Source organism: Salvelinus alpinus, chromosome 38, assembly GCF_045679555.1.
Source record: "Salvelinus alpinus chromosome 38, SLU_Salpinus.1, whole genome shotgun sequence".
Classification (NCBI taxonomy): Eukaryota; Metazoa; Chordata; class Actinopteri; order Salmoniformes; family Salmonidae; genus Salvelinus; species Salvelinus alpinus.
In genome coordinates this window covers 6,882,665-6,905,927 of record NC_092123.1, presented here as the reverse complement: position 1 = coordinate 6,905,927, position 23,263 = coordinate 6,882,665, and the positions used below count along the sequence as shown (strand labels likewise).

At 45.6% G+C, this 23,263-nt stretch overlaps 1 protein-coding gene across 1 annotated transcript; it reads left to right on the top strand.

Moving 5' to 3' along the window:
- On the top strand, positions 1-20,978 carry LOC139566316 (inhibin beta B chain-like). The gene is made up of 2 exons (XM_071387430.1): positions 1-1,220; positions 18,595-20,978. Exons 1-2 carry the CDS (start codon positions 806-808, stop codon positions 19,368-19,370), a joined length of 1,191 nt encoding a protein of 396 aa, XP_071243531.1. The 5' UTR covers positions 1-805; the 3' UTR covers positions 19,371-20,978.
- Positions 20,979-23,263: the final 2,285 nt, after the last annotated feature.

Below are 23,263 nucleotides of genomic sequence, written 5' to 3'. Positions count from 1 at the left end.
ACATCGACCTAGCAAGAGAAAGGTTCGTCCGATCATCAGACCTCTTTGTACTCAAGTATATCAGGGCAATTTCATATCGGGAATTCAAAACCAATTAAGATGCATTTTAATAAGGATACACAGGAACAAAAACTGAAGGAATAAGTCCAAAGCAAATGACAAACTGGATGCTACAATATGCGATAAGTTATTATTTGACCGACCCTTCAGCTTTTTCCATCTATGGAATATCCTGACTTGAGTTTATCAACCAATGGGTGATTTTCTATTCGTTTAGTTTGTCCTCTTCTATTCGTTTCTAAATGATGGTTATTGCGGATTGCAGTTCAATTAAACCATGGCATGATACGTCAGGCATTGAACTGAAACTCAATTGACGGATAATGGTAGCCTACTGGTTTTTAAATTGTGTTACCTTGAAAGGGTGAAGAAAAGTCATTGAGACAAGCAGAACGGACTTGACTCCCAATGTGCCCCTGAAGTGAAGTCAAATGAGTGACAGACATCGGGAATGAACACAGACACGAAATAAAGGGAATATTTCAAGTTACGGTGAAAGGAATATTTAATTCCATCAAAATGCGCCTGAATTGAGTGAAATATTTATTATTGCATGGACTCCTTGCAAATGTATACGGACTAACGGGATTCTACAACTTTATATTTATTTTCATTCGTAATCGTATTTTCTTAAAAACGCCGAGCCTACATTTGACATCAATATTTTGCATACCTTTTTATTGTAGAAAACGAATTATAGGCTTATTGCACTTGAAATATCACGACTTTTTTCTTCATAAAGAAAATGATTAACTGTATAATCAAAGTGGCATTATTTGTGGCTTGTGTGCTGACTGTCCGCTGCAAAGAAGCGGCGCCGGGATCCTTGAACCCTTTGCCGGGAACGGAGACGCAAACCGTAGCTCAGGAAACTTGCACTTCGTGTGGCATCGGTCAGCCCGAGGAATCGGGACGGGTGGACATTGACTTTCTGGAGGCGGTGAAAAGGCATATCTTGAGCAGGTTACAGATGAGGGTAAGACCCAACATCACCCATCCTATCCCGAAGGCGGCGATGGTGACTGCGCTTCGGAAACTCCACGCTGGTAAAGTCCGCGAGGATGGGAGAGTAGAAATCCCGAATCTGGATGGACACGCGACCAGAAATGCCAACGAGGTGTTGGAGGAAAGCTCGGAGATAATCAGTTTCGCAGAGACAGGTGTGTAAATATTGTATATTATAGGCAAGCTACCGTTTACTCTATTGTATTAGGAAAAATAAATAAAAATATAACCACTTTTACGCAAAGACCAAGCTGGGTCTGGTGCGTAAAGTTTGGACCACACAGTTGATCAAGGTGATGTCGCGCATCATCCCCGGACCCGCTAAGAGCAGAAAGGGTCTGTGATTTGAAAACAATACATTCACAAATTCCTTACAGTAGGCACAGTAGTCGCCCACTTTCTAAATATTGTGTATTTGTATTTAAAGGGTAGGGAACATGAAACCAGAAATCAACTGATGCGGGTTCCATGCACACAGGAAAATTCAGTCAAATAGCTTGAATTATAAAACGAAACAAAACCAAATGTTGCTTGTGTTTATCATTTCTAGATGTTTTAAATGATTCTTTTCGCCAAGCTGTTCTGCAAACACTTTGGGTTATTTGGTAACCCAGCGCTGGTTAACTAGTGGACAGAACACATGTTGGGTTATTTTGACCCAGCCAGATGGGTTGGGTGAATAATCCAACATGTTGGTTTGTTGGGATTACCCAAACATGGGTTAATTTAACCATCAGTTGGGTATTTGTTACGCTCATGCTGGGTGTACCTAGCAGCTGGGCCTTTTTGAATGTAACCCCTTAGGTTCTTTTCAGGAGGCGTGTCTTATTAGGGGCATGGCTTTCAGCTAAATCTTATTGGCCACCCATGTGTTTAGTTTATTAGGATCCCCATTAGCTATGGTCATGGCTAAAAGGGATCCAGGTTTTGTCAAATTTACAGTTGTCATTTTTTGGAAACCACGTGTTTGTTATATTTGATACCATCCCACCTATGCTGCTCCAGCCATTACCACGAGCCCTTCCTCCCCAATTATGGTGCCACCAACCTCCTGTGGTCCACATAGAAACCTACAAATACATGACAATGTACAGAACAGTAATAGACAAGAATAACATAAAATATTACAATAAATTCAAAACAAAAATAGTTTTATATATAGGAAAGACACCAAGATTCAACTAAAACACAATTTACACACTATTCACATATACAGTTGAAGTCGAAAGTTTACATACACCTTAGCCAAAAACATTTAAACTCCGTTTTTCACAATGCCCTGTCTTCAGTCAGTTAGGATCACCACTTTATTTTAAGAATGTGAAATGCCAGAATAATAGTAGAGATAAGGATTTATTTCAGCGTTTATTCCTTTCATCACATTCCCAGTGGGTCAGAAGTTTACATACACTCAAGTATTTGGTAGCATTGCCTTTAAATTGTTTAACTTGGGTCACACGTTTCATGTAGCCTTCCACAAGCTTCCCACAATAAATTGGGTGAATTTTGGCCCATTCCTCCTGACAGAGCTGATGTAACTGAGTCAGGTTTGTAGGCCTCCTTGCTCGCACACGCCTTTTCAGTTCTGCCCACACATTTTATATAGGATTGAGGTCAGGACTTTGTGATGGCCACTCCAATACCTTGACTTTGTTGTCCTTAAGCCATTTTACCACAACTTTGGAAGTATGGTTGGGGTCATTGTCCATTTGGAAGACCCATTTGCGACCAAGCTTTAACTTCCTGACTGATGTCTTGAGATGTTGCTTCAATATATCCACATCATATTCCTTCCTCACGATGCCATCTATTTTGTGAAGTGCACCAGACCCTCCTGCAGCAAAGCACCCCCACAACATGATCAAATCAAATCAAATCAAATTTATTAGTCACATACACATGGTTAGCAGATGTTAATGCGAGTGTAGCGAAATGCTTGTGCTTCTAGTTCCGACAATGCAGTAATAACAACAAGTAATCTAACCTAACAATTCCGCAACTACTACCTTATACACGCAAGTGTAAAGGGATAAAGAATATGTACATAAAGATATATGAATGAGTGATGGTACAGACGGCATAGGCAAGGTGCAGTAGATGGTATAGAGTACGGTATATACCTATGAGATGAGTACTGTAGGGTATGTAAACATAAAGTGGCATAGTTTAAAGTGGCTAGTGGTCCATGTATTACATAAGATGGCAAGATGCAGTAGATGATATAGAGTACAGTATATACATATACATAAGAGATGTGTAATGTAGGGTATGTAAACATTATATTAGGTGGCATTGTTTAAAGTGGCTGGTGGTACATTTTTACATAATTTCCATCAATTCCCATTTTTAAGGTGGCTGGAGCTGAGTCAGTTTGTTGGCAGCGGCCGCTAAATGTTAGTGGTGGCTGTTTAACAGTCTGATGGCCTTGAGATAGAAGCTGTTTTTCAGTCTCTCGGTCCCTGCTTGGATGCACCTGTACTGACCTCGCCTTCTGGATGATAGCGGGGTGAACAGGTAGTGGCTTGGGTGGTTGTTGTCCTTGATGATCTTTATGGCCTTCCTGTGACATCGGGTGGTGTAGGTGTCCTGGAGGGCAGGTAGTTTGCCCCGGGTGATGCGTTCTGCCGACCTCACTACCCTCTGGAGAGCCTTACGGTTGTGTGCGGAGCAGTTGCCGTACCAGGCGGTGATACAGCCCGACAGGATGCTCTCGATTGTGCATCTGTAGAAGTTTGTGAGTGCTTTTGGTGACAAGCCGAATTTCTTCAGCCTCCTGAGGTTGAAGAGGCGCTGCTGCGCCTTCTTCACAACGCTGTCTGTGTGGGTGGACCAATTCAGTTTGTCCGTGATGTGTACACCGAGGAACTTAAAACTTTCCACCTTCTCCACTACTGACCCGTCGATGTGGATAGGGGGGAGCTCCCTCTGCTGTTTCCTGAAGTCCACAATCATCTCCTTTGTTTTGTTGACGTTGAGTGTGAGGTTATTTTCCTGACACCACACTCCGAGGGCCCTCACCTCCTCCCTGTAGGCCGTCTCGTCGTTGTTGGTAATCAAGCCTACCACTGTAGTGTCGTCCGCAAACTTGATGATTGAGTTGGAGGCGTGCATGGCCACGCAGTCGTGGGTGAACAGGGAGTACAGGAGAGGGCTCAGAACGCACCCTTGTGGGGCCCCAGTGTTGAGGATCAGCGGGGTGGAGATGTTGTTACCTACCCTCACCACCTGGGGGCGGCCCGTCAGGAAGTCCAGGACCCAGTTGCACAGGGCGGGGTCGAGGCCCAGGGTCTCGAGCTTGATGACGAGTTTGGAGGGTACTATGGTGTTAAATGCTGAGCTGTAGTCGATGAACAGCATTCTCACATAGGTATTCCTCTTGTCCAGATGGGTTAGGGCAGTGTGCAGTGTGGTTGCGATTGCGTCGTCTGTGGACCTATTGGGTCGGTAAGCAAATTGGAGTGGGTCTAGGGTGTCCGGTAGGGTGGAGGTGATATGGTCCTTGACTAGTCTCTCAAAGCACTTCATGATGACGGAAGTGAGTGCTACGGGGCGGTAGTCGTTTAGCTCAGTTACCTTAGCTTTCTTGGGAACAGGAACAATGGTGGCCCTCTTGAAGCATGTGGGAACAGCAGACTGGGCTAAGGATTGATTGAATATGTCCGTAAACACACCAGCCAGCTGGTCTGCGCATGCTCTGAGGACGCGGCTGGGAATGCCGTCTGGGCCTGCAGCCTTGCGAGGGTTAACACGTTTAAATGTTTTACTCACCTCGGCTGCAGTGAAGGAGAGCCCGCAGGTTTTGGTAGTGGGCCGTGTCAGTGGCACTGTATTATCCTCAAAGCGGGCAAAAAAGGTATTTAGCCTGTCTGGGAGCAAGACATCCTGATCCGCGACGGGGCTGCTTTTCTTTTTGTAATCCGTGATAGACTGTAGACCCTGCCACATACCCCTTGTGTCTGAGCTGTTGAATTGCGATTCAATTTTGTCTCTGTACTGGGACTTAGCCTGTTTGATAGCCTTGCGGAGAGAATAGCTACACTGTGTGTATTCGGTCATGTTTCCGGTCACCTTGCCCTGGTTAAAAGCAGTGGTTCGCGCTTTCAGTTTCACGCGAATGCTGCCGTTAATCCACGGTTTCTGGTTTGGGAATGTTTTAATCGTTGCTCTGGGTACGACATCGTCAATGCACTTCCTAATGAACTCGCTCACCGAATCTGCATATTCATCATTGTTGTTGTTGGACGCCGTGCGGAACATATTCCAATCCGCGTGATCAAAGCAGTCTTGAAGCGTGGATTCAGATTGGTCGGACCAGCGTTGAACAGACCTGAGCGCGGGAGCTTGTAGTTTTAATTTCTGTTTGTAGGCTGGAATCAACAAAATGGAGTCGTGGTCAGCTTTTCCGAAAGGAGGGCGGGGGAGGGCCTTATATGCGTCGCGGAAGTTAGTATAACAATGGTCCAGAGTTCTGCCAGCCCTGGTCGGACAATCGATGTGCTGATAGAATTTAGGGAGTTTTGTTTTTAGATTAGCCTTGTTAAAATCCCCAGCTACGATGAATGCAGCCTCAGGGTGTGTGGTTTCCAGTTTACAGAGAGTCAGATAGAGTTCGTTCAGGGCCATCGATGTGTCTGCTTGGGGGGGAATATATACGGCTGTGATTATGACCGAAGTGAATTCCCTTGGTAGATAATGCGGTCTACATTTGATTGTGAGGAGTTCTAGATCAGGTGAACAGAATGACTTTAGTTCCTGAGTGTTGTTATGATGGTCACACCACGTCTCGTTAATCATGAGGCATACCCCCCCGCCCCTCTTCTTACCAGAAAGATGTATGTTTCTGTCTGCGCGATGCGTGAAGAAACCAGCTGGCTGCACCGACTCCGTTAGCGTCTTTTCAGTTAGCCATGTTTCCGTGAAGCAGAGCACGTTGCAATCCCTGATGTCTCTCTCGAATGTTACCCGTGCTCGGATTTCATCGACCTTATTCTCAAGAGACTGGACATTGGCGAGTAGTATGCTAGGGAGTGGAGCGCGATGTGCTCGTCTCCGAAGCCTGACCAGGAGACCGCTACGTTTGCCCCTTTTTCGGCGTCGTGTAGCTTCGCCGGCTGGGATCAGGTCCATTGTATTGGGTGGAAGGCAAGACACTGGATCCGTTTCGGGAAAGTCATATTCCTGGTAGGAAGGGTGGTTAGTTGACGTTAATCGTATATTCAGTAGTTCCTCCCGGCTGTATGTAATGAAACTTAAGATCACCCGGGGTACCAATGTAAGAAATAACACATAGAAAAACAAAATACTGCATATTTTCCAAGGAACGCGAAGCGAGGCAGCCATCCTGTTCGGCGCCGGAAGTTGGAACATGATGCTGCCACCCCCGTGCTTCACGGTTGGGATGGTGTTCTTCGACTTGCAAGCGTCCCCCTTTTTCCTCTAAACATAACGATGGTTATTATGGCCAAACAGTTCTATTTTTTTTTCATCACATCAGAGGACATTTCTCCAAAAAAGTACTTTGTCCCCATGTACAGTTGCAAACCGTAGTCTGGCTCTTTTACGGCGGTTTTGGAGCAGTGGCTTCTTCCTTGCTGAGTGGCCTTTCAGGTTATGTCGATATAGCACTCGTTTTACTGTGAATAAAAATACTTTTGTACCTGTTTCCTCCAGCATCTTCACAAGGTCCTTTGCTGTTGTTCTGGGATTGATTTGCACTTTTCGCACCAAAGTATGTTAATCTCCAGGAGACAGAACGCGTCTCCTTCCTGAGCGGTATGACGGCTGCATGGTCCCATGGTGCTTATACTTGCATACTATTGTTTGTACAGATGCACGTGGTACCTTCAGGCGTTTGGAAACCAGGCTTGTGGAGGTCTACACATTTTTTTCTGAGGTCTTGGCTGATTTCTTTTGATTTTCCCATGATGTCAATCAAAGAGGCACTGAGTTTGAAGATAGCCCTTGAAATACATCCACACGTACACCTCCAATTGACTCAAAAGATGTCAATTAGCCTATCAGAAGCTTCTAAAGCCATGACATCATTTTCTGGAATTTTCCAAGCTGTTTAAAGGCACAGTCAACTTAGTGTATGTAAACTTCTGACCCACTGGAATTGTGATATAAGTAAAATAATCTGTCTGTAAACAATTGTTGGAAAAATTACTTGTGTCATGCACAAAGTAGATGTCCTAACCAACTTGGCAAAACTATAGTTTGTTAACAAGAAATTTGTGGAGTGGTTGAAAAACGAGTTTTAATGACTCCAACCTAAGTGTATGTAAACTTCCGACTTCAACTGTACATATCAATATTCTTATATGGAGTACAGTTAAATTAGATATTTAGAAATAGGAGAGGCGTTGTGACACGATATGTTTTTTAAATCTGTCTTTTAAAGCTAGACTTTCTTTTGCCTGAGTAACCTCTGGTAGCAGAGCATTCCATGATGACATGGCTCTATACATACCTGAGCTACGCATTAAATCTGTGTTGGGTTTGGGTACAGTGAAGAGACCCATAGTTGTGTGTCTGGTGCGGTATGTCTGTTTGAAGAGTATGCAAATAGATTATACAAGTGGTTAGGCATTTTCAACACACGAATGTTTCTTATAAAGACTACAAGAGAAGTAATCAATTTCTCCTCAACCCTCAACCATGAAAGACTATCATGCATGTTGTTGATGTTAGTTCTGTGTATGCAGTTTAAGGGTATGGCGTTCTGCTTTGTTCTGAGCAAGCTGCAGCTTTTCTAGGTCTTTCTTTGCTGCAACTGACCATATTACCAGACAGTAATCAAGATGGGACAAGACCACAGCCTGAACAACTAGTACAGTTGATCTTTGTTTTCGAAAATGAGGAACATATTTTTATAACAGACATACCTCACTCCATCTTCACAACAACTTTGTCAATATGACTTGACCATAATAACTGACTATCCAATGTTACTTCTAGGAGTTCAGCTTCTTCAACTTGTTCAGTGGTCACATCCTTTATGCACAACTCCAGTTGAGGTTTAGGTCTAAGAGAATGCTTTCAACCAAATAAAATGCTTTTGGTTTTTAGATGTATTTAAGACCAGTCTGTTGTTTATTACCCATTCTAGCACTGACTGTAACTCCTTGCCAAGAGTCTCAGTGAGCTCACTGGCTGTAGGTGCTGATGCGTAGAGTGTGCAATCATCAGCATACATAGTGATTTTAGCTTCTTGTAAGACAATTAGCAAATCATTTGTAAAAATAGAGAAGATTAACAGCCCAAGGCAACTGCCCTGAGGGATACCACACTTTACATATCTGATGTTAGAGAAGCTTCCATTGAAAAATACTCTCTGAGTTCTATTGAATTAGTAACTCTCCAACCACGTAATGGCAGGTTATGTAAAACCATAACAAGTGAGTTTTTTCATAACCAATTATGATCAATAACGTCAACGGCTGCACTGAAATCTAATAATACATCTCCAACTATCATATTATTATCCATTTATTTTATTCAATCATCAGTCATCTGAGTCAGTCCAGCACAAGTTGAGTGCTCTTCCCTATATGTATTTTAAAAGTCAGTAGTGTTATGCTGGTGAATGAGGACCCAAAAGCGACTTAATAGAAACAGAGTCTTTATTCCAGTCTTAAACAAAACACGATACTCCTGGATATTATCTTAGGTAAATCCAAAACAGGAAAACTGAAATCCTCTCGTCAGTAGAGAGGAACGACTGGAGACGCGACCACAGACTGCAGGTCGCTTCGGGAAGGCACAGGCCGTAGCTGACATAGACACCTGCTCACATGCAGCATCTGAAGAAGGCAAAAACACGACAGGGCGGAACAAGGGCACAGAACAGCAAACATCAAACAAGGATCCGACAAGGACAGAAGCGGAAAACAGAGGGAGAAATAGGGACTCTAATCAGAGGGCAAAATAGGGGACAGGTGTGAAAGAGTAAATGAGGTAGTTAGGAGAATGAGGAACAGCTGGGAGCAGGAACGGAACGATAGAGAGAGAGAGCGAGAGAGGGAAAGAAAGAGGGAAAGAACCTAATAAGACCAGCAGAGGGAAACGAATAGAAGGGAAGCACAGGGACAAGACATGATAATCAATGACAAAACATGACAGTACCCCCCCACTCACCGAGCGCCTCCTGGCGCACTCGAGGAGGAACCCTGGCGGCAACGGAGGAAATCATCAATCAACGAACGGTCCAGCACGTCCCGAGATGGAACCCAACTCCTCTCCTCAGGACCGTAACCCTCCCAATCCACTAAGTACTGGTGACCACGTCCCCGAGAACGCATGTCCATGATCTTCCGTACCTTGTAAATAGGTGCGCCCTCGACAAGGACGGGGGGGGGGGAGGGAAGACGAACGGGGGCGCGAAGAAAAGGCTTGACACAGGAGACATGGAAGACAGGGTGGACGCGACGAAGATGTCGCGGAAGAAGCAGTCGCACAGCGACAGGATTGACGACCTGAGAGACACGGAACGGACCAATGAACCGCGGAGTCAACTTGCGAGAAGCTGTCGTAAGGGGAAGGTTACGAGTGGAAAGCCACACTCTCTGACCGCGACAATACCTAGGACTCTTAATCCTACGTTTATTGGCGGCTCTCACAGTCTGCGCCCTGTAACGGCAAAGTGCAGACCTGACCCTCCTCCAGGTGCGCTCACAACGTTGGACAAAAGCCTGAGCGGAGGGAACGCTGGACTCGGCGAGCTGGGACGAGAACAGAGGAGGCTGGTACCCAAGACTACTCTGAAACGGAGATAGCCCGGTAGCAGACGAAGGAAGCGAGTTGTGAGCGTATTCTGCCCAGGGGAGCTGTTCTGCCCAAGACGCAGGGTTTCGAAAAGAAAGGCTGCGTAATATGCGACCAATCGACTGATTGGCCCTTTCTGCTTGACCGTTAGACTGGGGATGAAACCCGGAAGAGAGACTGACGGAAGCACCAATCAAACGACAGAACTCCCTCCAAAACTGTGACGTGAATTGCGGGCCTCTGTCTGAAACGGCGTCTAACGGGAGGCCATGAATTCTGAACACATTCTCAATGATGATTTGTGCCGTCTCCTTAGCGGAAGGAAGCTTAGCGAGGGGAATGAAATGTGCCGCCTTAGAGAACCTATCGACAACCGTAAGAATCACAGTCTTCCCCGCAGACGAAGGCAGACCGGTAATAAAGTCTAAGGCGATGTGAGACCATGGTCGAGAAGGAATGGGAAGCGGTCTGAGACGACCGGCAGGAGGAGAGTTACCTGACTTAGTCTGCGCGCAGTCCGAACAAGCAGCCACGAAACGGCGCGTGTCACGCTCCTGAGTAGGCCACCAAAACCGCTGGCGAATAGAAGCAAGCGTACCCCGAACGCCGGGGTGGCCAGCTAACTTGGCAGAGTGAGCCCACTGAAGAACAGCCAGACGAGTAGAGACAGGAACGAACAGAAGGTTACTAGGACAAGCGCGCGGCGACGCAGTGTGAGTGAGTGCTTGCTTTACCTGTCTCTCAATTCCCCAGACAGTCAACCCGACAACACGCCCTTCAGGGAGAATCCCCTCGGGGTCGGTAGAAGCCACAGAAGAACTAAAGAGACGGGATAAGGCATCAGGCTTGGTGTTCTTATTTCCCGGGCGATAAGAAATCACGAACTCGAAACGAGCGAAAAACAACGCCCAACGAGCTTGACGTGCATTAAGTCGTTTGGCAGAACGGATGTACTCAAGGTTCTTATGGTCAGTCCAAACGACAAAAGGGACGGTCGCCCCCTCCAACCACTGTCGCCATTCGCCTATGGCTAAGCGGATGGCGAGCAGTTCGCGGTTACCCACATCATAGTTGCGTTCCGATGGCGACAGGCGATGAGAAAAATAAGCGCAAGGATGGACCTTATCGTCAGAATGGAAGCGCTGGGACAGAATGGCTCCCACGCCCACCTCTGAAGCGTCAACCTCGACAATGAATTGTTTAGTGACGTCAGGAGTAACAAGGATAGGAGCGGATGTAAAACGCTTCTTGAGGAGATCAAAAGCTCCCTGGGCGGAACCGGACCACTTAAAGCACGTCTTGACAGAAGTCAGAGCTGTGAGAGGGGCAGCCACTTGACCGAAATTATGAATGAAACGCCGATAGAAATTAGCGAAACCGAGAAAGCGCTGCAACTCGACACGTGACTTAGGAACGGGCCAATCGCTGACAGCCTGGACCTTAGCGGGGTCCATCTGAATGCCTTCAGCGGAAATAACAGAACCGAGAAATGTGACAGAGGAGACATGAAAGGCGCACTTCTCAGCCTTCACGTAGAGACAATTCTCTAAAAGGCGCTGGAGTACACGTCGAACGTGCTGAACATGAATCTCGAGTGACGGTGAAAAAATCAGGATATCGTCAAGGTAAACGAAAACAAAGATGTTCAGCATGTCTCTCAGTACATCATTAACTAATGCCTGAAAGACAGCTGGAGCATTAGCGAGACCGAACGGCAGAACCCGGTATTCAAAATGCCCTAACGGAGTGTTAAACGCCGTTTTCCACTCGTCCCCCTCTCTGATGCGCACGAGATGGTAAGCGTTACGAAGGTCCAACTTAGTAAAGAACCTGGCTCCCTGCAGAATCTCGAAGGCTGACGACATAAGGGGAAGCGGATAACGATTCTTAACCGTTATGTCATTCAGCCCTCGATAATCCACGCAGGGGCGCAGAGTACCGTCCTTCTTCTTAACAAAAAAAAACCCCGCTCCGGCGGGAGAGGAAGAAGGCACCACAGTACCGGCGTCGAGAGAAACAGACAGATAATCCTCGAGAGCCTTACGTTCGGGAGCCGACAGAGAGTATAGTCTACCCCGAGGGGGAGTGGTCCCCGGAAGGAGATCAATACAACAATCATACGACCGGTGAGGAGGAAGAGAGTTGGCTCTGGACCGACTGAAGACCGTGCGCAGATCATGATATTCCTCCGGCACTCCTGTCAAATCACCAGGTTCCTCCTGAGAAGAGGGGACAGAAGAAACAGGAGGGATAGCAGACATTAAACACTTCACATGACAAGAAACGTTCCAGGATAGGATAGAATTACTAGACCAATTAATAGAAGGATTATGACATACTAGCCAGGGATGACCCAAAACAACAGGTGTAAAAGGTGAACGAAAAATCAAAAAGGAAATGGTCTCACTGTGGTTACCAGATACTGTGAGGGTTAAAGGTAGTGTCTCACATCTGATACTGGGGAGAAGACTACCATCTAAGGCGAACATGGGCGTGGGCTTCCCTAACTGTCTGAGAGGAATGTCATGTTTCCGAGCCCATGCTTCGTCCATAAAACAACCCTCAGCCCCAGAGTCTATCAAGGCACTGCAGGAAGCAGCCGAACCGGTCCAGCATAGATGGACCGACAAGGTAGTACAGGATCTTGATGGAGAGACCTGAGTAGTAGCGCTCACCAGTAGCCCTCCGCTTACTGATGAGCTCTGGCTTTTACTGGACATGACATGACAAAATGTCCAGCAGAACCGCAATAGAGGCAAAGGCGGTTGGTGATTCTCCGTTCCCTCTCCTTAGTCGAGATGCGAATACCTCCCAGCTGCATGGGCTCAGTCTCTGAGCCGGTGGGAGGAGATGGTTGAGATGCGGAGAGGGGGAACACCGTTAACGCGAGCTCTCTTCCACGAGCTCGGTGACGAAGATCTACCCGTCGTTCTATGCGGATGGCGAGTGCAATCAAAGAGTCCACGCTGGAAGGAACCTCCCGGGAGAGAATCTCATCCTTAACCTCAGCGTGGAGTCCCTCCAGAAAACGAGCGAGCAACGCCGGCTCGTTCCAGTCACTGGAGGCAGCAAGAGTGCGAAACTCTATAGAGTAATCCGTTATGGATCGATCACCTTGACATAGGGAAGCCAGGGCCCTGGAAGCCTCCTTCCCAAAAACTGGACGATCAAAAACCCGTATCATCTCCTCTTTAAAGTTCTGATAATCGTTAGAACACTCAGCCCTTGCCTCCCAGATAGCTGTGCCCCACTCCCGAGCCCGACCAGTAAGGAGTGATATGACGTAAGCGATCCGAGCTCTCTCTCTTGAGTATGTGTTGGGCTGGAGAGAGAACACAATATCACACTGGGTGAGAAAGGAGCGACACTCAGTGGGCTGCCCAGAGTAACATGGTGGGTTATTAACCCTAGGTTCCGGAGACTCGGAAGACCAGGAAGTAGCTGGTGGCACGAGACGAAGACTCTGAAACTGTCCTGAGAGGTCGGAGACCTGAGCGGCCAGGGTCTCAACGGCATGACGAGCAGCAGACAATTCCTGCTCGTGTCTGCCGAGCATTGCTCCCTGGAACTCGACGGCAGTGTTGCGAGAATCCGTAGTCGCTGGGTCCATTCTTGGTCGGATCCTTCTGTTATGCTGGTGAATGAGGACCCAAAAGCGACTTAATAGAAACAGAGTCTTTATTCCAGTCTTAAACAAAACACGATACTCCTGGATATTATCTTAGGTAAATCCAAAACAGGAAAACTGAAATCCTCTCGTCAGTAGAGAGGAACGACTGGAGACGCGACCACAGACTGCAGGTCGCTTCGGGAAAGGCACAGGCCGTAGCTGACATAGACACCTGCTCACATGCAGCATCTGAAGAAGGCAAAAACACGACAGGGCGGAACAAGGGCACAGAACAGCAAACATCAAACAAGGATCCGACAAGGACAGAAGCGGAAAACAGAGGGGAGAAATAGGGACTCTAATCAGAGGGCAAAATAGGGGACAGGTGTGAAAGAGTAAATGAGGTAGTTAGGAGAATGAGGAACAGCTGGGAGCAGGAACGGAACGATAGAGAGAGAGAGCGAGAGAGGGAAAGAAAGAGGGAAAGAACCTAATAAGACCAGCAGAGGGAAACGAATAGAAGGGAAGCACAGGGACAAGACATGATAATCAATGACAAAACATGACAAGTAGTTAACTTGTTCTTTAAAAAATAGCATTGTATTTGTTCAAACACAATTCTCTCCGTTAGTTTACTAAGAACAGGCAGCAAATGGTGCTTTACTATTTTTAGGGAGTGGAATTACTTTAGCTTCCTTCCACGACTGTGGACACACTCCTTTAGGCTTGGGTTAAAGACATGGCAAATAGAGGTGGCAATACAGTCTGCTACAATTCTCAATAGTTTCCCATCTAGGTTGTCTGTACCTGGTGCCTTATCATTATTGATGGATAACCACCGCTTTTCAACCTCTTCTACTCAAACTTGACCAAATTTAACATTGCAATCCTTCTCTTTCAATATTAGATCTTCAATGCACAAATATGATGGTTCACTGTTCAATGTTGTCATTTAACTTCTCAGTTTGTCTACTTTACAGGTTGAAATAGCCATTGAAATCATTGCCTATATCAAAAGGTTTCGTTATAAATGACCCATCAATTTCAATGTTCAATTTGGTCACAAAATGTCTCAATGTACAGTATGTCAACCAATCAGATGAGCAGCATGACTTGTTTGCCACTGTTTTTGCATAATTTCTTTGAACCATAAAATTATTCAATTCATCATTGATCCAGGGGGCTCTAACAGTTCTCACACTTAGTTTCTTAACAGGTGAATGTTTGTCAACAATTGGCAAGAATCATTTTACAAATACTCCCAAGTGCTGCATCTGGATTCTCCTCCTTATACACATCAGACCAACATCAATATTTTACTTCTTCAACAAAACATTTTGTATGACCTCTTATAAATAACTCTGCCTTTGCTAATTTAGCTTTCCCTGTTATTGCCACAATGTTATGGTCACTACAGCCAATGGGAACTGATATTGCTCTGGAGCGAAGCTCTTCAGCGTTAGTGAAGAGATGATCAATACACTACTGGTATGCGCTCCAGTTGGTTGAGTGATAACCTGGGTCATGCTACAGGCATTGGTCACAGTAAGAAGCTTCGTCTTGAGAGGACAACTGTTAGTGTCAGAGACCTTATCTAACATCATAAATGTAATTCCTGTTCATCATGTTCATCATACTGCAAATAATGTTTTTATTCATGACATATTATAATAAGGTATACCACCTTGTTGTATCCCAACGATGGGATTTACAGAGGCTTTTAGGGAACTTAGGGTATGATGCTTATATACTGTACACTTCTATACGCATCATTAAAGCTACAAAGAAGTCCACGTTTAACCATAGCATGTGATAGCTATTCAACAGAACAGATGAACAGGAATGACATTTACTCAGGTGGCTAAAAATAACTATCTGAATGCCACGCCCCTTACTAAACGATGCCTCCAGTCTTCTGATCCTCTGGGTCATATCTCAATAACCCAGCGTCAATAACCCAGCGGTTTCTAAAGAAAAGATCGTGACCCAACACCTGCAACCCAGCAGTTAGGTCAACCAAACATCCAAGCATTTGTTAGAGTGTGAGCATAGAAAAAGTGTGTCCTCAGGCTTAGGTTCACACCCCAGAGACTCATAAATAATGTCACCATAACAGCCTCATAGCACTCATCTTCAAAACAACACGTACAATCCATGGTTTGCATAGAATAGATTAAGGGTAGGTATAATATCACATTCACATTAGAAGGAATGATATGGACAATCCCAAAAAGATTTGAAAAGCCCCATAATATTTTCACATTATTCACAAAAGCTCTGTAACTTTGTACTGTATATTTGTGTAGATTCAGTTGGGTTGCCTTCCTTGTGCCTCTTTGCCCTCCTTGCCAGTTGGCAGTATTACCCAGGGTGGTAGCTGCTGCCAGCTGGTCGTGGCACTGAGAAGAGCTCACGGAACAATTTGCTTAGAGATGCTGAAGGGGGACTGGAAATGATCAATGATGCCACCTGCTTGGGCCCACGTGTATTCAAATCAATCCTCTTATTGCCTCTTATTCTTACAGCAGTTTAAGTCACCCCAGAGTTTCTCTAACCGGCTGCGCATCTCTCTTAGTGTCAGTGATTTGGTTAGCTGATCAAAACCAACCCTGTTTGGTGCTTCTCAAATACACTTAGAAATAATTGTGCTATCTAGAACCTAAAAGGGTTATTCGGCTGTCCTCATAGGAGAACCCTTTTTGGTTCCAGGTGGAACCCTTTTGGTTCCAGGTAGAACCCTTTTGGGTTCCTTGTCGAACTCTTTTCACAGAGGGTTCTATATGGAACCCAAAAGGGTTCTCCTATGGGGACAGCTGAATAACCCTGACAAGCTGACCTGAAATCAGGGCTGCTTTAGAATGGCTGTACATCTACATAAGGTCAGCGCTTTGTGTCAGGACCATGCATGCTGAATGTAGAGTGAACTGGAATGGTGAACTCACTGCCACTGACTGTTCCGTATTAGAATGCATGGTGTGAGGGACCATCTCCCTTATATAGTCCTAGAGTGGGACTTGGTTCCTGCCTGCACAGTACTCATTGACTTCATCATGCTTGTATGTTAGACCTTGTATTTGCCGTTGTTGCGTACGGTTACTACAGCAGTTGCCTGACAAAGATGCCACGATGTCAGCTATAGTGATAGCATCTAAAGACGCTTTCCCTGCAACTCTGTTTCTGTTCCTGAGAAGGATAAAGAAAGAATGCTGTATACGGCATTGGTGCTCTCATAAGATCACCTGACAAACCACTTTCTGATTGGATGTGTCTTTTTGGGGAGTATTCTGTTCTTGAGTATCCTGTTCCATCTGAGACAATTTCCCTCTTTACTCACAGAGTGAAAAATGGACCTCTTAGATTTGTTTCAAAAAGCCCCCCTCTTCCCGCCTCCCCTGTTGAAAGAAGAAATAACCGATACAGTAATATATCACAGTCATCCATTGGTAAACAGAAGATAAATAGAACATCCATTTCAAATCAGGAGACACTAGGTCTTAGCTTTTTGCTTATTGTTGGTCACGTCTTGACAGCTGTGCTGCCACCCATGGCCTGGTGCTAGTACAGTCAGAGTGTGGTCTATAGCTGTCTGTTGACTAAGTCTTTGAGTTGAGTAATAACAAGGAGATTACCTGTCTTGTGATGTGTGAGGCAGTGCAGATGGAGACTGGCTGGGCAGGCCAGGGCAGCCTCCATTATAGCTGATGCCTGATGATGGGGCCCAGGCCCGCCCAGGTCGGGTCCCCTCACTTTGGGCGGCAAGCAAACAGGCAGGCAGGCAGATAGGCAGGCAGCACAGCTCAGTGTTCAGGCTGGAGAGGTGACCCTTGACATGTGTGCGTTTTCCCACTTTCCTCCACCTGAAAGCTGCATGTTGCTCAGTCAGTCACAGAGTATCCATGTAGAGTGCTGCTGATGGTCTCTCAGGTTAGACGTTTTCACTCTCGCTGGAGGACTGGGGAGAAACCATCTGTTTCAGTTACTGCCTTAGCTACTGAAGAGTGTGGAAGAGTAGGAGTTGTTTTGGTCATGTCATGTGACAAGTGCAAGTTAGATTTGAATTTGACTTTGGACCCTGACCCTACCCTAACCCGAACCTGAACCTACCCACACATGAAAACAATATGGCACAAGCAAAAAACGACTAAACATTGGCACACACTGTACAGCCAGAAAAGGTTTCTGTGGTGATAGTTGGGTTGTTGGGAAGGCCAGCTAGTTTCATGTAAATTCCTTTTTTCCTTCGTCATAAATCCACAGTGAAGCTGTGCTCCTCTTCACTCAATGTGCCTGGCTTTACCATGCATTTGCTTCCTTTACATCACATTAGTGTGCATTGTGTAAGCATTTAGGCTCAGTAAGCTCTCATTTTTCTGCAGTATTCACAGCAAAGCCTTTGAGCCTTTGTACTTGGCTCTGATAAGCCTTCTTCCCCATACCCAGCCTGACTCAGGGCCAGGGGGCAACTTCAAGTGGGCCTGATCCCAGATCTGTACTGTTATTGTCACTGTCAAGGCTCCCTATAGGCAAGGGCCAGCTGGAACTGATTCCAGACCTGCTGATGCTGCGCTGTCATTGCAGTCCTCATGTAGGCCTATGTGACAAGACCAGGGCCTGTATTCATAAAGCACCTCAGAGTAGGAGTGCTGATCTAGGATTCATGATTGTCTAAAATACAAAACTGATCCTGGATCAGCACCCTGAGACGTTTTCTGAATACGGGTCCTGGACCAAGAAGAGGCTGAGTGTCTCTGTTAGAGCTGTCTCCCAGTGTACACCCATCCACCAAATCCCTTTAGTACCAGTACAAACTCTGTTTACATCCCAGGCCAGATAAAGATGACATTAAGACAGGCTATAACCAGGGAGGCCATAGTAACCGTCTATCTCAATTTAATCCCAAACTGTTGAACTGTTCCCAATGTGCCCAGTTCTTGTCCACCTATTCATCCAACAATCCAAGCTTGGGACCACCCAGTGTGGTAGTATCTTCTTGACGCTTTGTCCAATAGCAGTAAGGTTTTTGAAAGATGTTTGTTTACACCATATAGCCAATGAATCTGTGTGTTTGTCTCCTCTTTTAGCATTGCCATACTAACCGTTATAGGTTTAAACTGACTTTTAACTGACTTTTCCTGTTCTGTTCCTGTCTTTCCCAGATGAGCTGGTATCATCTAAATCCAGCCTGTTTTTCCTGATCTCTAACGAGGGAAACCAGCACCTGTATGTGACCCAGGCCACCTTGTGGCTGTATTTAAGGCTGCTTCCTAACACCCTGGACAAGGGCCAGCGGAGGAAGGTCACAGTCAAGGTGTACTACCAGGAGCCTGGCCTGGGCAGCAAGTGGAACCTGGTGGAAAAGCGTGTCGAGCTGAAGAGGAGCGGTTGGCACACCTTCCCCCTGACCAACGCTATCCAGATGGTGTTCGAGAAGGGCGGCCGGCGGCAGAACCTGGACGTGCGCTGTGAGGGCTGCGAGGACCTGGCGGTCTTACCGATCCTCGTGAACCAGAACGACGAGTCCCACAGGCCGTTTCTAGTCGTACAGGCCAGGCAAGCAGACAACAAGCACCGCATCAGGAAGAGGGGGCTGGAGTGTGACGGGAGCAGTAGCCTGTGCTGCAGACAGCAGTTCTACATAGACTTCCGCCTCATTGGCTGGAACGACTGGATCATCGCACCGTCGGGGTACTTTGGGAATTACTGCGAGGGCAACTGTCCAGCGTACATGGCGGGAGTGCCAGGGTCGGCGTCGTCCTTCCACACTGCAGTGGTCAATCAGTATCGGATGAGAGGCATGAGCCCCGGCTCCATGAACTCCTGTTGCATCCCCACCAAGCTCAGCACCATGTCAATGCTCTACTTCGACGATGAATACAACATCGTCAAGAGAGACGTACCCAATATGATCGTGGAGGAGTGTGGATGTGCTTGAGTTGAGACTGCATGTGCTTCAAGTGGACGTTTATGAACATTTGTAAACAAGAAAAAGATATTCCAAAATTAATTATAGAAATCAAAGTGATATTTATGGACATAAGGCATACGCACATGCACACACAACTTCATTCATTTACGCATATCCTACACACTCATTCTCACATATGCCTGAACAAACACTTGTATATATATTTATGTTTGTTAATAATATTCTCTGGTCGAAGCCTTTTTTCTTTTGCCAACATGTGAACATATGATTCAATCCCAAATCATGTAGGTGTCATTATCAGAGGGATTGGAACTAACTGGTACTTCACATTATATATATTTCCAAGATTGCCATTTCTATCCTGAAAATGGAGAGTTCTATTTCGATACTCTGACGAAGGTGGAACAGAGCCTGAGATTATGAAGGAGGTGCACTTGCTGATAGACAATTCCCAACCCTGCCTCTTTCAAGAAAGTATAACTGCAAAACCTATAGTGAAAGCCCTGATAACTCACCTCTTGTACAACTTCAGCACTTATAACAAGAAATACATCTTGTTGATGTGTCACAAGATTCCATTTTTATATAAAACCGTTTTCATTTTACGGGCCAGCATCCGGAAATGAAAATGGCTTCCAAGTCAGAGTGAGCAGAACATAAAAATACATTCCAACACACCATGCGAATGCTGAAGCTGTCATCAAAACCTGGGAGTTTAGGCTGTGATATGAAACAGTGACAATAGGGGAAAAACACTTACCTTCTGTTACTTTCTTCTGAGTCCTTCCTTCTTTTGTTCACACTTTTAACGGGAAGAGTTTAATTTCTTCAACAGCTGTAGCACAACCAGTTTCCCTCTCATTTCAGTCAGAAAATCAAAAGCGAAGAGTTACCATATTGCTCGGTTAAAGTCCTGGTGCAGTATAGCACTTCCTAATGCACATTAAATAGCACTTGCAGATTGAAATGCCTTTAAAGAGTACAATGTGGTACACCGACCCTTGCTCACAATCCTTTTAAATATAAGTGCCGCATGAGCTATGCAATGTATAGTATTGACCCACAGACACCAGACAAACTGAACTTTTAGTTCCAGTTATTAACTATTACCAGTACTTGAAATGTAATCTTTTGCTTCCTCTTCAAAGTGAATGATAGTTACAATATTTGCACTGAAAAGTTGCGTGATTAGTTAAAAAAATAAAGAAACTGCCATTGGAAAAAAAGTTATTTTTATAGAAAGCAAATTGAGTTCTGTTCAAATGTATTATACCTAATCATGGAACCAAAGAGGCCAAGATTTTGTTTTGCTATTATAAGAGGCCATGGTATTATTTTGTAAAATACTTTGTGACCAGTTAAGAGGCCTAAACACTGCATCAGGGTACAATATTATGGATTCCATTTTCAGTTCAACATCTTTTTTTCTACTTTGTACTGACAAATATTTTTTCATCGACTTAAATACTCTTCGGTTTTCTAGTTCAGTTCTTGTTCCGGAATCATTTAGAAAAAACACGTCATCTCTGTACAGCTGATGTAAGATATAAATATGATTTTAAAATATTTTGTTCTTTGTAATTGTTGAAAAATAAAATGTCTTATTCTGAATTAGGTTGGAACTCTCTTGAGTCTTTCTGGGGGCTACTTCAATATGTAAGATATGGCAGGAGTGGCCAACTCTAATCTAGTCGTTAAACGTGTGACCACTCAAACTCGAACACACACACACACACACACACACACACACACACACACACACACACACACACACACACACACACACACACACACACACACACACACACACACACACACACACACACACACACACACACACACACACACACAATAATTAGTGCAGAGTGAATCTGGGCAGAGCTCCAGGGCTCAAGTGGTTGGCCCTAGGTCACACTCTCAGTGATTGGTAAACAGAAGCAATCAACAACATTAGCTGATAGCATCAGATCTGGTTACCTATAGGCTCCCGTTTGTTTTGCAGTAGTGTTTTTAAAGAACGCCACTCAGTGTTAACCTGAGGGTGAACAAAATACCTCACACGTCAGAATCAGTGAGAGAGACAGACAGGGCAGGACTGCACATGCACAAACACATGCGCTCGCGCACACACACACACACCAATGCCAGGAGACCACACATGACAGCCCGGGCCTCTTGAAAACACTATGCTGTGTCTCTCACGTCCATCAGCAAGATAATCACTTTAAATGTATCTAGCACTGTCTGCCAAGGGAATTAAGTGTTTTTGTCAGCCGGGTGAATTAATATGTTTCAGATAAAAACAGACCGTCTATCAATCTGGCAGTGAAGGGATGAGTCAGTGTTATAATCTGGTGTTGTGAGAGAGGGGGTGGAGAGAGAGAGAGAGAGAGAGAGAGAAGGAAGGAAGGAAGGAAGGAAGGAAGGAAGGCAGGAAGGAAGGAAGGAAGGAAGGAAGGAAGGAAGGAAGGAAGGAAGGAAGGAAGGAAGGAAGGAAGGAAGGAAGGAAGGAAGGAAGGAAGGAAGGAAGGAAGGAAGGAAGGAAGGAAGGAAGGAAGGAAGGAAGGAAGGAGAAAGAGAAAGAGAAAGAGAAGGCGAGAGAGGAGTGAGAAATAACAATAAGAGAGATGTTTCCTAAATTACAGAGAGTGAGAGACAGAGAGAGAAAGACAGAGAGAGGAGGGAGGATGGACAGAGATAGAGACAGAGAGAGAAAGACAGAGAGAGGAGGGAGGATGGACAGAGATAGAGACAGAGATAGAGACAGAGAGAGAAAGACAGAGAGAGGAGGGAGGATGGACAGAGATAGAGACAGAGATAGAGACAGAGAGAGAAAGACATAGAGAGGAGGGAGGATGGACAGAGATAGAGACAGAGAGAGAAAGACAGAGAGAGGAGGGAGGATGGACAGAGATAGAGACAGAGATAGAGACAGAGAGAGAAAGACAGAGAGAGGATGGAGGATGGACAGAGATAGAGACAGAGATAGAGACAGAGAGAGAAAGACAGAGAGAGGAGGGAGGATGGACAGAGATAGAGACAGAGAGAGAAAGACAGAGAGAGGGGGGAGGATGGGCAGAGATAGAGACAGAGAGAGAAAGACAGAGAGAGGAGGGAGGATGGACAGAGATAGAGACAGAGATAGAGACAGAGAGAGAAAGACAGAGAGAGGAGGGAGGATGGACAGAGATAGAGACAAGACAGAGAGAGAAAGACAGAGAGAGGAGGGAGGATGGACAGAGATAGAGACAGAGAGAGAAAGACAGAGAGAGGGGGGAGGATGGACAGAGATAGAGACAGAGATAGAGACAGAGAGAGAAAGACAGAGAGAGGAAGGAGGATGGACAGAGATAGAGACAGAGAGAGAAAGACAGAGAGAGGAGGGAGGATGGACAGAGATAGAGACAGAGATAGAGACAGAGAGAGAAAGACATAGAGAGGAGGGAGGATGGACAGAGATAGAGACAGAGAGAGAAAGACAGAGAGAGGAGGGAGGATGGACAGAGATAGAGACAGAGAGAGAAAGACAGAGAGAGGAGGGAGGATGGACAGAGATAGAGACAGAGAGAGAAAGACAGAGAGGGGAGGGAGGATGGACAGAGATAGAGACAGAGAGAGGAGGGAGGATGGACAGAGATAGAGACAGAGAGGAGGGAGGATGGACAGAGATAGAGACAGAGAGAGAAAGACAGAGAGAGGAGGGAGGATGGACAGAGATAGAGACAGAGAGAGAAAGACAGAGAGAGGAGGGAGGATGGACAGAGATAGAGACAGAGAGAGAAAGACAGAGAGAGGAGGGAGGATGGACAGAGATAGAGACAGAGAGAGAAAGATAGAGAGAGGAGGGAGGATGGACAGAGATAGAGACAGAGAGAGAAAGATAGAGAGAGGAGGGAGGA